General features: G+C 29.1%; 1 protein-coding gene across 1 annotated transcript; it reads right to left on the bottom strand.

Moving 5' to 3' along the window:
• Window positions 1–3,276: 3,276 nt before the first annotated feature.
• Window positions 3,277–4,405, bottom strand: LOC125874066 (transcription factor TCP17-like). Its single transcript, XM_049554874.1, has one exon. It carries the CDS (start codon window positions 4,332–4,334, stop codon window positions 3,429–3,431), a length of 906 nt encoding a protein of 301 aa, XP_049410831.1. The 5' UTR covers window positions 4,335–4,405; the 3' UTR covers window positions 3,277–3,428.
• Between the last annotated feature and the right edge of the window lie 9,430 nt (window positions 4,406–13,835).

The raw sequence follows: 13,835 nt of genomic DNA, 5'->3' as shown, positions 1-13,835 counted from the left end.
GGTTTGTCTGTCACCTCTTATTAGTTACTCCCTCCGTCCCTATTTACTTGTCCATATTTCCTTTTTGGGTTGTCCCTATTTAGTTGTCCATTTTGACAAATCAAGAAAGGACAACAAATTTTTTTCTATTATACCCTTATTTACACTTCTTGAAAATTGTAAAAGTGTATGTTGTTTCCCTCCAATTTATTTCACTTTAATTCAAATAAGTGGTTGTAATTTTGAAGTGAAAAGTTGTCATAAGGGTAAAATTGTAACTTCACTGTGCTAATCATTGTTGCCTTAATCTGTGTGCCATTTCTAAAGTGGACAACTAAAAAGGAACGGAGGGAGTATTATTATTATTATTATTAATATTATTAATTAGTACAATTATTATTTGTTTAGTGGTAGATGGATATATGAATTATGATGATAGTCCACAGCCCACCGCCATCGTTGTAAATAAATCTATCCTCATTCTCTAGTATAACAACAAATCTCGATTTTGATGATAGAATGTATGCAAATTTTATTATTGCTTTGTGGAGATAGTAAAACTATTTTTTATGTATAACAAATTAAGATAATCATTGTAAGAAACTCAAATAAATTCTGTCTTTTATGACATCCATGCCCTAAATTATTTTCTTCTTTCTTGTATATATATGAGGACCACATCCACATGAGAAACCTTACACTGCTTTAGAAAAAGTGAAAACTGCTATGGGCCATTCCTTTAAATTTTCTTGGATCTAGTGATATGACATCCTCATAATTGAGTGCTACTATTTCCTCCGTCCATCCATTTTTAATTGTCATGATTTTCTTTTTAAAGTCAAATTATAAAAAATATGACTAACATTTTATGATGTATTTTTTCATTATATTGATATACAAAAAATTACAATTTATAATACTTTTCGTATAGTTTTTCAATATCTAAATTTGTTATTTAAAATATTAAATTAATGTAATATAATTTAACTTTAAAAATAAATTAAATTAACTTTTGAAAAGTGTAACATAATAAATAAAAATGGATGAAAGTAGTACAATAAGTCACTACCCATCCATAGTTTAATTATCTCATTTCCCTTCGCAGTTCGCACCCACTCCAAGTCTCCAACATAAACAAAATTCATTTAAGTACTTATAATAATATTATACATTATACACACACATGCATTACAATTTTTAACTTCTTTTTTTTACGCTATCAGGGAATTATAGATTGATAGTTTATAAGTAAAATAATTTTGTAAATATTTTTTATACAATCAGTTTTAAATTTGGAAAAGCCTCGTAACCTTTCTTAATTTTTCTCGCTTCCATGCCTGCATGCCCTTAGGGTTCTCATTCTTTTCTATCGTTAGATATCTACTCCCTCCTCCGTCTATTATTGTGACTTATAATACTTTTTACGTAGTTTACAAATATATAAATTTCATTTAAAAAAAAATTAAAGATTCTACGCCCAAATTTCCAGTCAAATTTAAATAGTTTTGACTCTCGAAAAACGAAAAGTTCTACAAAGGATATATATATATATATATATATATAATTCTTACATAATGTTAGTGTATTGTACGGCATGAAACTGATTTTCTTGTTTTTGTTTTGGATGAGAGTAATTAATTTCGATATCTAGGGTTTGTAAGAAATTACAAAACCCAGATCAGAGGGGATGTATACTTAAATATGTTTCATTTAACGAAGTATTAATTATGTTAATTGTATTAATAATACACATTGTAGTACTCTCTCGACGCTACCGATTAGTTATAATCACTGATATTATATTGCTTTAATTATTCAGGTATTATATATATATATTACCTCCCTAAAAGATATGATAACATTGTTATTCTTTTGTTATTGCTATTTAACGTCATAACTTTTAAAATATAATATATTTAATGCAAGAACCTTATTAAACGTTGAATCCTTAAAACTTAAATCACAGATCCACAAAGCTATCTGCATGTGGGGCGTATAAAATTACTTTAATTTGCAGAAAGTAAAACAGAAAAGATGGAGAGCAGTAAAAGTAATAAGTCTTTATTATTATTTTATATATATATATATATATATATATATATAACTTTAAATAGAGCATAATGGATCTGAACCTAATTAAGTTATATTATTTCATGAAAAATGATTAAGCCATTTCCATAGGAACTATACATATACTTTTGTTAGATAGTTGTCATGAGCCGCCCTGAACCTTATCCATTACGTCAACCCTTCTTCAACAAGGGGAAGATAGGAGGTAATTCCCTTTTTCAAGGCCCCTAACCTAGTCCTAGTTTGGTTCTCCAGTGAAAAGATTTGAGATACCTTCTCCTACCCTATAAAGTAAGTGAGACTGACACTATGCTTTATAGAAAGCGAAATAGGGATAAGGAGTTGTGGAAAAGTCTCCGAAAAAAGGAAGTGACTTTTCCCGGAAGAGCAGAGGGGACAGTCTTTGGCCAAGGTAAAATAAAACCAGGCCTCCCCTTCCACCCAGTTAAGTGCCGCACGGAGCTTTAGTGAGACTCTAAATCCGTGACATAGTATTAAATTTTTGGAAAATATATACCAATAACACAAACAATACGAGGAAAAAACATAAAAGTTGAAGGTTTCATATATAATATGAACAACAAACAAAAAATTAAAGGCTTGAAATACGTGTAAAATATTTTCTTCAAAATAATATTTGTTCCCTCTCCTCTCTGCAAGATTGCTATGGGATTGTACGTAAAATATGATCACAAGCCTATAATTTTCTGCACTGTGTAAATAATGAGGAAGTTCTGTTGGAAATTAGGTAAGAACTTGAACTTGATCTGCCTATTAGAGAAGAAAAGATTTTTTTGGAGAATATTGTAAATTAAAAAAAAAAAGATATACTTATCTTGAAAATCACAAGAAGTAGTAACCAAAAAATGAACAGACACACCCTTTCTTTTAAAATACTTATTATTAATTTTCTTTTAACAAAATTGCAACACTAACTTTCTGTAAGAATGCATATAATTATGTTGGGATACTAATTAGGTTAGGTTTTCATAAATCCTACGAGGCACAAATTAAAAAGAATAGAAGAGGAAGATAAACATAAAAGCACACTTATATCATTAATTAGGAAAATTTCACACTTGTAAAAAAAAAACACATTACAAAAGGTCTTTTTTTCTAAACTGGATATTACAAAAGAATACACCTAAGTTACAATATAAAGACTACATTATGCACCAAATCATAGACCAAAATTCACATGAATATAACTCAAAGTGCATTCACTTAATAATTTCAAAATAATCAAAATTATGCTTCTAACAAATTATATATACTAATATTGACGTACCACATATATTGTGGTACAACAAAGTTTATAAACATAAAAAAGATAGATATATAGAATAATGTCTTACAGTATCAATTGCTGTATAATATGCTTAAGAACCACTACTGCCTTCTTTATGGTTGTGTTGATGATGATGTTGTAAGTTGATCCCCTTGTTATTGTCATTCAAACTGAAGGAAGATTTCACTGGAGCACTGATTAACTGAAGAGTTGGCGCGAGCGAATTCTGATGGAAATGGGAATTATATGGAGGAACAAGAGATGACAATGTTGTAGCAGTACTAGTAGTACTACTACTTGGACAAAAATATAGTTGTTGATGAGAACCTGAAGGAAAAGGCATATTTTGTTGTTGATATTGATCTTGGTAATTTCCAAATGGACCTAATGATAAATTTGAATTAGGTAATTCCCAATTATGGCTAATCAAGGCATTATTAGTACTATTATTGAAGGTGTTTAACATGCCTAAATTAGAAGATTGAAAGAAATGATTACTACTTTCTTGATGATCATGATGATTTGTAGCAATCCACTTCTCTTTTCCAAATCCTGTTTCTGATGAAGTATCAAGAAAATCTAAATGACGATCTTTCATATTGAAGAAATGAGAAAGTGATGGTGGTGGTATTTGTAAAGGTGGAAGTTTATCAATTTCATCTTTAGTTGCATCTATTAACCAATCTACAACTTTGCTAGGTTGGCTTAACCCAAGCCTATCTTGAAGATCATACAATTGAATTGCTGTTGGTACTGAAAGCCTAATTCTCCTGTCTCTTAATCCCTTTACAGTACACACTTTACTGTGTCTATCTTTCCCTCCAAAGGTATGCGATACGCGTAAAATTCTTGGATTTTTAAACCCTGCTGCCCATGACGATGACTGCCTCGAACAAGAACTTGATGGAGTAGTACTAATAGTAGTCCTTGAGCATGCTTTACTGTTGTTGGTGTCACCCCCACCAGTTTCTTGCTTTTTTGTGTTCATGATGATCATGTACTAATCACTGCTTTCTTCATTACACAAATATTCATTAGAAAACAAGAAAAAAAATGTTATGTTACTCATTTCCATGTAAGGAAGATTACATTCTTTTACTAATTAGTATAACATCTTTTGTAGCTATATATAAGTGTAACATTTCTTGTATGCATTAATTCTAGTTGTGAAGACGACAATTAGGTGTATATATATATATGCAACTTGAAAGTTCCAACTCATTTTTTTTTTAGGGAAAAACATTAAAGGCTAATTAGTGTGACTAACCAGATATACAAGACTCTGGCACAATAATTGAACTCGATGTCTGTTGCTGTTGATCTGATATACTGTTTATTGGGACGTGTTGAGGACGAAAAGATATCTATAAGGAATTGAGGAAGGATAAAGTTGAACTCAAGTCAGATTTGCAGATAAGAATCTCTTAATGGCATTAAAGTCTTTCTGTTTAATACCACATCAAAATGAATGAGTTCTGAAGCAATTTTGAATGAGAAACCTAACTCATGTACTCACAATTATAAACTTACAGAATAAGTTAAAGGAAGAAAGAAATAGAAATAATTGTTAGAATCTTACCATGCCATATTGCTAAGGCAAGGAAAAAGAATAAAAAAGGTATGGTGAATTCGCGGACACGTGGCACATCAATTCAATAAATTTAACGTGAAATTACACAACACAAATGAAGAAATTTTTGCACATTAATGAAGTAGTTATAAGTTAAAATTTGTTGGTTAATGTTAAGTAAGGTAGGCTGTTAACTTCAAATGGACCACTTCCTATAGTTAGAAAAGAAAAAGGAGTTACTATACTTTTTTCTCCTTTTTTTTTTTCCACTAGTGAAAAGTAAGTAAGTAGCTTATCAACTACTAGTAGAGTTTTTATTGCATTAAAAGTTGTTATTTCAATTTTGTTGTGGTTCAATTAATTAAGATAAATGCCATCAAGTTTAGATTAAAAAAAAAATTGTAGCAAGTGGGGATGGCAAAGTTGTGGTGCAATAGCTGGATGAGATAATTGATAGTAGAACAGCTACATTTGTATAGCTAGAGGAGGGACCAGCAATACTTATTTTGTACACACAGAGAGAGGACCACACTTATTTTTGCAGTGAGATATAGCATATGTAGCAATTTTGATTGTACTAACTTAAATCAACTTTAGTATTTTATCATCACTTTGAATTATATTCTATTTTTTCATATCTAGCATACTTTTGTATGGGGTAGTATTTTATTTTTTTGTGCTAGCTATAGAAAGAAACTCCACAAATGCAGAAGTTTCAACTGTTAGGCATAGACAATATGCATAAATTTCCAAATTAAGAAAAGTATGTTACAAGTTATGATTGTCAATGCATGATTAGGTTATCATTATCAAGAATGATGAAACACCAACTATATATTATGTGAGTGAATGGAGAAGGAAAAGTGACAATGTTTTTTGCAAGAAAGAGTTTAAATACTGGTCATGAGTGCACATATCTTTTACACCATCATAGAATACAAAACAGATAATTAATCTTCATAGTGAACCTGGTACTATATATATTTATATATATATATATATATGTTGCTCAGACTTTTCAAAAATGTCAACAGGTGCGTGGCAGATTCTCCAAAAGTTATGTATTTTGGAGAATCCAACATAAGTACGGTATCGTAAGTGAAGAGTTTTGCACAACTTAGACCTGGAAAATAAAGTACATGTATAACATGTTATACTTTAATTGTTTAAAATTAATATTTGCATCGTCTAGTACTTGTACAGTTGTACTCCCTCAGTTTCAATTTGCTTGTCTAGCTTTCTTTTTAGTCCACTTCAAGAAGAATGTCTCTTTCCTTTTTATGATAACTCTTCAATTTCAACTTTTCACGTGACATGTTTAAGACCATAAGATAAAAAAACATGCATTTTGGTACATTTAACATTTACTTTAGGACTACAAATATTCAAAGTTTTCTTCACTTTCTGAAACTCCGTATTAAGTTAAAACCAGACAAACAAATTGAAACGAAAGGAATATATATCATCTTATAATTAAAATTCTTTGCACTTGCTAGTATTTATAATATTTTGGCAAATTTACTGGGCAATTTAGAGGGATTATGCTTGCTCGAACGCACATACAAAGTCCAGATAAAAAAGAAAGATAAGGTTACGTACGATACACTAAATCAACGTAAATAATTAGTCAATTTATAATTAACTTGAAATAATATTCAAACTGTCGCCATATATGTGAGTTGAACTATTGAGAGATATAGACATTACATACCAAAAAACAATCATAAATGGACCCGGAAAAATCCCAGACAGACTAACAGAATTGATAGTGAACTGTGTGGCTCTCCATCTAGCTCTGCCATATTCTAGTGCCAGTTTGCCACAACTTTTTTTAAAAAAATGACGATGTTCGAGTGGATGTGAAGTTTATGATTTCTATAGTTATCGATTTTAAATTAATTTACAATATTAACGAAATTCACAATGAAATATTTGATTTAGTTAATTAACTTCTTAATACGCACAATGATGGATATTACCTAAGTATGGTGTAACCCATATGAATTTAGTATAGCTTTGATTCGAACCCTATATATGTGTTACGTTAAAAGTTTTACCCAATAAGTAGAAAAAAAATAAAGAAGCTTAATTTTACTGAAATTTGAAATTGTCATCATGACTTATCTTTTTATTTATATAATTCAGAAAAATCTGTTAGTTGTCTATATTTACGTACAGCTTTTACTATTAAACAGTTACTCCAACTGATTCTGCAGATCCTTTTTTAAAAAAAATTATAACTCTATAACAGTGACAAGTACTTGTCACTGCCTCTAATTTCTTTAAAAATGAAAATGAATTGGGCAAATAATCACAGCATTTTTAGAAGAATTAAAAGTCAATTTAATTACATTTGCTTGATAATTATCTAGTTATCCAAGAAGTAAACTGACAAAGATTGTGGTGGGATGAATATGATATCTTCATCATCAGACGTCTCGTGTGTTCAAATTCTGAACATGAAAAAAAATCTTTTTAGAGAAGGCTTCCACCTTAAATAGCTCTCACACAGCACAAATTTTAATTAGTTAGGCCTCAAGTAGAAAACCCTAGCTTACCTTTTGCAAGATTAACCCTAACTTACTTTAATCTTTGATATTAAGAGCAAAAATTAATTCCGGCATTCATTTTCATTTGTCCTTTCAACAATTACATCTCTATCATGTGCAATTGAACTGTGAATTTATTTACTTAAGTTTGTGGGCTCTGACAAGTTAAATATGATTTCAGATATATTTATGAGTATAGTAAGTTATTGGTGAAATATATACTATTGTACATTGATTAGTTTATATATGTTTCTGACTTTGCTAACAAGAAGAAACATAATAAATACTAGGGAAAAGTAGAAGAAAATAAAATTACTCAAGGGTAATAATATATGCACAAGTGAGAGACCCAACAACGGTTATATGAAGAAACTTATTAATCAACAAATAGGAGATAGGAGATTTATTAAATAACTCTTGTATTACTACATTGAGTAATAAGGCAACCCTATTTCTAATACTAACAACTAAATTAAACTAGGACTAGGATTCTACCGAACTAACAAATCTTAATTAAACAGAAATAAGTAAATACCATAAATAACAAATCCTAAACTATTAAGGAACACTACATAAAGATTATCTGTAGCGGCAATAGCTCAATTGCCGCTATGTATTTGTAGCAGCAATTAGCACTCTTTGTATATGTTCCTAAAGCCTTTAGTGACATTGGATCTAATGGCACTTAACTAATGCCGGTAAAGACTTTAGCACTTTTTGTTAATGTGTCTATTCTTGCCGCTAAACGTTGTTTTCGTTGTAGTGGAATCCTACTCTTGGTTTATTTCCTACATAGCCTCCCTTAAACCAAGATCTTCAATTGTGACCATGCCTAGCATCTTCTTCAACTTTCTGAAATATGTAGCACCAACAAAATCGTGTGTGCCATCTTTGGTCAACTTTAAGTTCTCTTCAGCAAAATTCAAGATCAATTTAACTTTCTTAATATTTAATATTTTAAAAATATCATCATCATATTTTTTTTCTTTTCTTGAATAATTGTTCTTTCCTTAAAATCGGTTGCTTCTCCAATTGACTTGTAGTTGGTCTTGTATGTCCATTCGACTTTAGTTGATCGTGTATGTGGTAAAGTAAGATCTTCAACAAATAATTTCTCATGCTCTTCTAAACTTATAATTTTGAATAATGTTTCAGAGTTGATTGTATCATCACTATTCATAGTCATGCACTTCAATTGCGGATCTAGAACTTTAATTATTTTTGCTTCAATTTTGGGTAGACTATCAAACAACTTGCTCTTGATGATCACTTTTGCTTCTTTTATTGCTTGTTTCATCTTCAAAAGTTTCAACTAATTTTTCTTGTAAGATAATAATGAATATTTTTATTTCTTTTCCAATAACTTCACTTTGTAAGACCAATCATGTCTATCACATGTCTCGTGGCTTAAATTACTAGCCTCAATATCAGTTTCCACCAAATTTTTCTGCTTAGTTATTTCAGAAATTATTGACTTATTAGATTGACCACTATTGAAGCTTTCTTTGCAATTTAAGGCTTTTATAATTAGGATCACACACAAGCTCTGTTACCAATTTGAAGGAAATAAAATTACCCAAAGTAATAATATATACACAAGTGAAAGACCGAACAATAGTTATGTAAAAGAAACTTATTAATCAACAAATAGGAGGTAGGTGGTTTTATTAAATAACTCAATAACTCTTATATTTTTGTACATTGAATGTATCTCGCTACACATTGAAAATATGTAATAAAGGAACCCTTATCTATAATATTAACAACCAAATTAAACTAGGTTTAGGAACCTACCTAACTAATAAATTCTAATTAAACAGAAATAAGTAAATGCCAAAAAATAACAAATCCTAAACTATTAAGGAATCCTAAACTACTTAGGAACCTTACTCTTGGTTTATTTCCTACAAAAGGGTCTGATATACCTCTCAACTTTGTCATTTAGAGCTGATATACCTTTCGTTATGAAAATGACTCATATATACCCATATTGTTATACAAATGACTCACATATACCATTTTCATCTAACGGAAGTGAAAAATTAATTTTAATTATTTTTTTGAAAAAAATATAATCCATATGGGGTATGTTTGATCCTCCTCACACGTATTTTTTTTTAACTTTTTTATTTCAATGACTAATTTAAATTTATTATTTTGATGGTCAAATTTATTTATGTTTTCAATAATTTTCTTGTAAAACTTATTATAAATGCCCCATTTTTATTTTATTTTTACAAATACAAAAACTAAATTACAATATAGCCGCAAAAAAATGAGTTTTAATTTTTTTTTCTTTACACTAAAGAATGAATGAAAATAAGAATAAGAAACTTGAATAATCAAACAAGTCAAAAAAAAATGTATGAAAAAAATGAAAAATATACCTTGAATTTTGCTAGAAAGATCATATATATATCCCTACATGAATTTTTTTAAAATTTAAAACTAATTTTTTCACTTCCGTTAGATGAAGGGTATGTGGGAGCTCCTTTTGTAACGGTGAGTCATTTGTATAACGGTACAAGTATATATAAGTCACTTTTATAATGAAGGTATATCAACTTTAAATGACAAAGTTAAGAGGTATATTATGTCATTTACCCTAAATACTATTATGAGCAATACTTTTAAAATTAATAGGTAATATTTTGAGGAGTTAAAAGTTGAAAAATGTATGCAGATGTAAAAGTCGATCTGAAAGAGTACTGGTATTTTCAGCTTTAGAAATAGTTTGAATCTGTTAGAAACCATTTTGTCAGTTTATTGAAATATTTAACAAGACAATATTAAAAAATCAGTATTTTCTACAGAAAAATATTCGGTGGTTATTCCCATAGGCATTTTCATATTTGAAAATTGAAGAGAAAAGAAAACTAGTAATATTTTGGTGAAAAAATTAAAAGTTTTTCATATTTCATTGAGGATCTATTTTTCAGCATGTATTTTTTAAATGAATTGGTTCGGTGGAAAAAAATGAATAGAAAAATCATGTTCTATAACACAAATTTCTCTACTAATTAATTTATGGTGGAAAAAACCACTACTACCAATTTTACAGACAAGATTGACCGAAAAGAATTATGAAGTCTCCTATTCAAATTTCAAGTGGAGGCAAAGGTTGTGATGGATGGATAGAATATCTTCATCATTAGACGTCTCGTGTTCAAATTCTGAACATGAAAAATAATCTTTTTAGAGAGGGCTTCCACCTTAAATAGCTCTCACGCGGCACAAATTCTAATTAGTTAGGCCTCAAGTAGAAAACCCTAGCTTACCTATTGCAAGAACCCTAACTTACTTTAATTTTTGATATTAAGAGCAAAAATTAATCCAGGCATCCATTTTCATTTGTCCTTTCAATAAATACGTCTCTATCATGTGCAATTGAACTGTGGATTTATTTACTTAAGTTTGTGGGCCCTTACGAGTTAAATATGATTTCAGATATATTTATGAGTATTGGAGGTTATTGGTGATACAAATACTATTGTACATTGATTAGTTTATATATGTTTCTAACTTTGCTAAGAAAAATAATAAATACTAGGGAAAAGTTGAAGAAAAAAAAATTACTGAGGTAATAATATATTATATATGCATAAGTGAAAGACTCAATAATGATTATATAGAAGAAACTTATTAATCAACAAATAAGTAGCAAATTATTAATTCAAATTAAATGTTATAACCACAGTTTGATTTAATTGTAACCCATAGCAAATTGTTGTCATTCGTCTCTCTCCCTGAAATTCTCGCTCGCCACTCTCGTTTCTCGTTGGCTCCTTCGCCTCTCTCACTTTTATACAAACACAAATGTATAAAATGTGTTTATGGTTGTATAAAGTGAGAGAAAACTATATATATACATATCTTTTCGTTCGCCTCTCTCCCCCAGAGAATCTCGCTCGCCACTCTCCAAGATCTCTCTCGCCATTCTCACTCGCCTCTCTCACTTTATACAAACACTAATGTATAAATTGTGTTTGTGTTTGTATAAAGCGAGAGAAAATTGTATATACAAATACAAATACATATATTTTCGTCCTATACACTTATAATTATACAAATACATATCTTCCCCTGCCCAGTTTTCTTTTGTCTTTCTCTCTTCCTCGCTTTATACAAACACATTATACAATTGATTTTTTTGTATATGTATACCGAAACAGATTATACAATTGATTTTTTTGTATATGCATACCGAAATATACATATTAATAGTCATAGCAAATATACAGTTTGTTATGGAGCGCAATTATACAAACTATAGCTATAACATACAATTATGATTTTTATGTTAGCTAAACCTAAAATTTAGTCATTAGTAAATAACTCAATAACTCTTGTATTTTTGTACATTGAGTATTGAGTGTATCTCTCTACACATTTGAATGTATATCTCACTACATTGAAAATATGTAATAAGACACTCCTATTTATAATACTAACAACCAAATTAAACTAGGACTAGGAACCTACCTAACTAACAAATCTTAATTAAACAGAAATAAGTAAATACGTAAATAAAAAATCCTAAACTATTAAGGAATCCTAAACTACTTAGGAATCCTACTCTTGATTTATTTTCTACATAAGGGTTTGATATACACGTATTTTTTATATTTTTTTATTTCAACGACTAATTTAGTTAAAATAAATTAAAATTAATTTTTCGCTTTCGTTAGAAAAAAAAAGGGTATATGTGAGCCATTTATATAACGATACGGGTATATATGAGTCACTTTTATAACGAGGGATATATCCCGTGAAAAACCAAAACTTCGACTAAGAGGTATCAAATATAAAAAGTAAAATCGCCTAGAAGTTAGAGGTGTGTCAACCCTTTTCCCTAAATACTATTATAAGCAATACTTTTAAAAATTAATAGGTAATGTTTTGAGGAGTTGAAAAATGTATGCAGATCTAAAAGTCGATCAGAAAGAGTACTGGTACTTTCAGCTTTAGAATTTAGAAATAGTTTGAATCTGTTAGAAACCATTTTGTCAGTTTATTGAAATATTTAACAAGACAATATTAAAAAATCACTATTCTCTACAGAAAAATATTTGGTGGTTATTGGCATAGGCATTTTCATATTTGAAAATTGGAGAGAAAAGAAAATCTAGTTATATTTTCGTACGAAAAAATTAGAAAGTTTCTCACTATTTCAGTGAGAATCTCTTTTTTATCATGTATTTTTCAAGTGAATTGGTTCGGTGAAAAAAATTAGTAGAAAAATCATATTCTATAACACAAATTTCCTCACTAATTTATGATGGAAAAAACTTTGTTTTCTAATAATAAAAGTTTACAATTTAAGACATTAATTCTAAACAGACTACTACCAATTTTACAGACAAGTTGACCTAGTGATCAGAAAAGAATTATGAAGTTTCCTATTCAAATTCTCAGTGGAGGCAAGAAAAACATTAGGTAACTTTATTTTTTTATCTATTTAAATCTTGACGAGTAGAGTTATTCGATACATAACAAGTATTCGATAAAATATTTGAGGTGTGCATGATCTAATGAGCGGTATCATAATATTGTATCCCTATGTCTCAGTCTATATGATTTATTTTTCTTTTAATTAGTCCCAAAAAAATCACACACTTTTATATTAAGTAACAAAATAATTTAACTTTAAAATATCCATTTTGCCTTTAATGAAATTATTTATAACCAAACAAATTTTTATCACTTATTTTAGGCCACAAATTTTTTTTTAAAAAATCATTTCTTTCTTAAAGTGTGTAACAATCAAATGATATAAAATGGAACTGAGGGAGATAAATACTAGATTAAAAAAAATATAATTTACATAAATCACACAATGTTAAGAGCTAATTACATTAGTTTCCTACTCTTTTTCAAATTACAAAAATTCCTTAAAATTCATGAATTTCGGATACATTACTGGACTTCCTGATACATCACTGGACATACGGATACATTGGTGAGAGATGTATCTGAGAGGGGAGGAATGTATTAGAGAGTATAGGACATCCGGATACAGAAATGAGAGATGTATCAGAGAGGGGACGGATGTATCCAAGAGGGAGATAGATATGTATCAGTGAGAGGAGAGTAATGTATTCGAGAGGGAATTTTTGAAATTTTTTTAAATGATAGAAAATTATAGAGATTATAGTAAAATAAAATATGTATTTAAATAAATTTTCTAAAAAAAGGTAATAGTAAAATTGTGGGGTTTTAGGAATAGTAATAGTATCAAATATGCATGTAATGTTACTATCAGTTGAAACAGTTATTTATGAATCCACCATAAGTGTATACCGACAATCCCTTACGTGACTAAATTATTTATGAATCCACCATAAGTGTATACTGACAATCCCTTACGTGACTAAACTAA

Source organism: Solanum stenotomum, chromosome 8, assembly GCF_019186545.1.
Source record: "Solanum stenotomum isolate F172 chromosome 8, ASM1918654v1, whole genome shotgun sequence".
NCBI lineage: Eukaryota > Viridiplantae > Streptophyta > Magnoliopsida > Solanales > Solanaceae > Solanum > Solanum stenotomum.
This window is presented reverse-complemented; position numbering and strand designations above follow the sequence as displayed.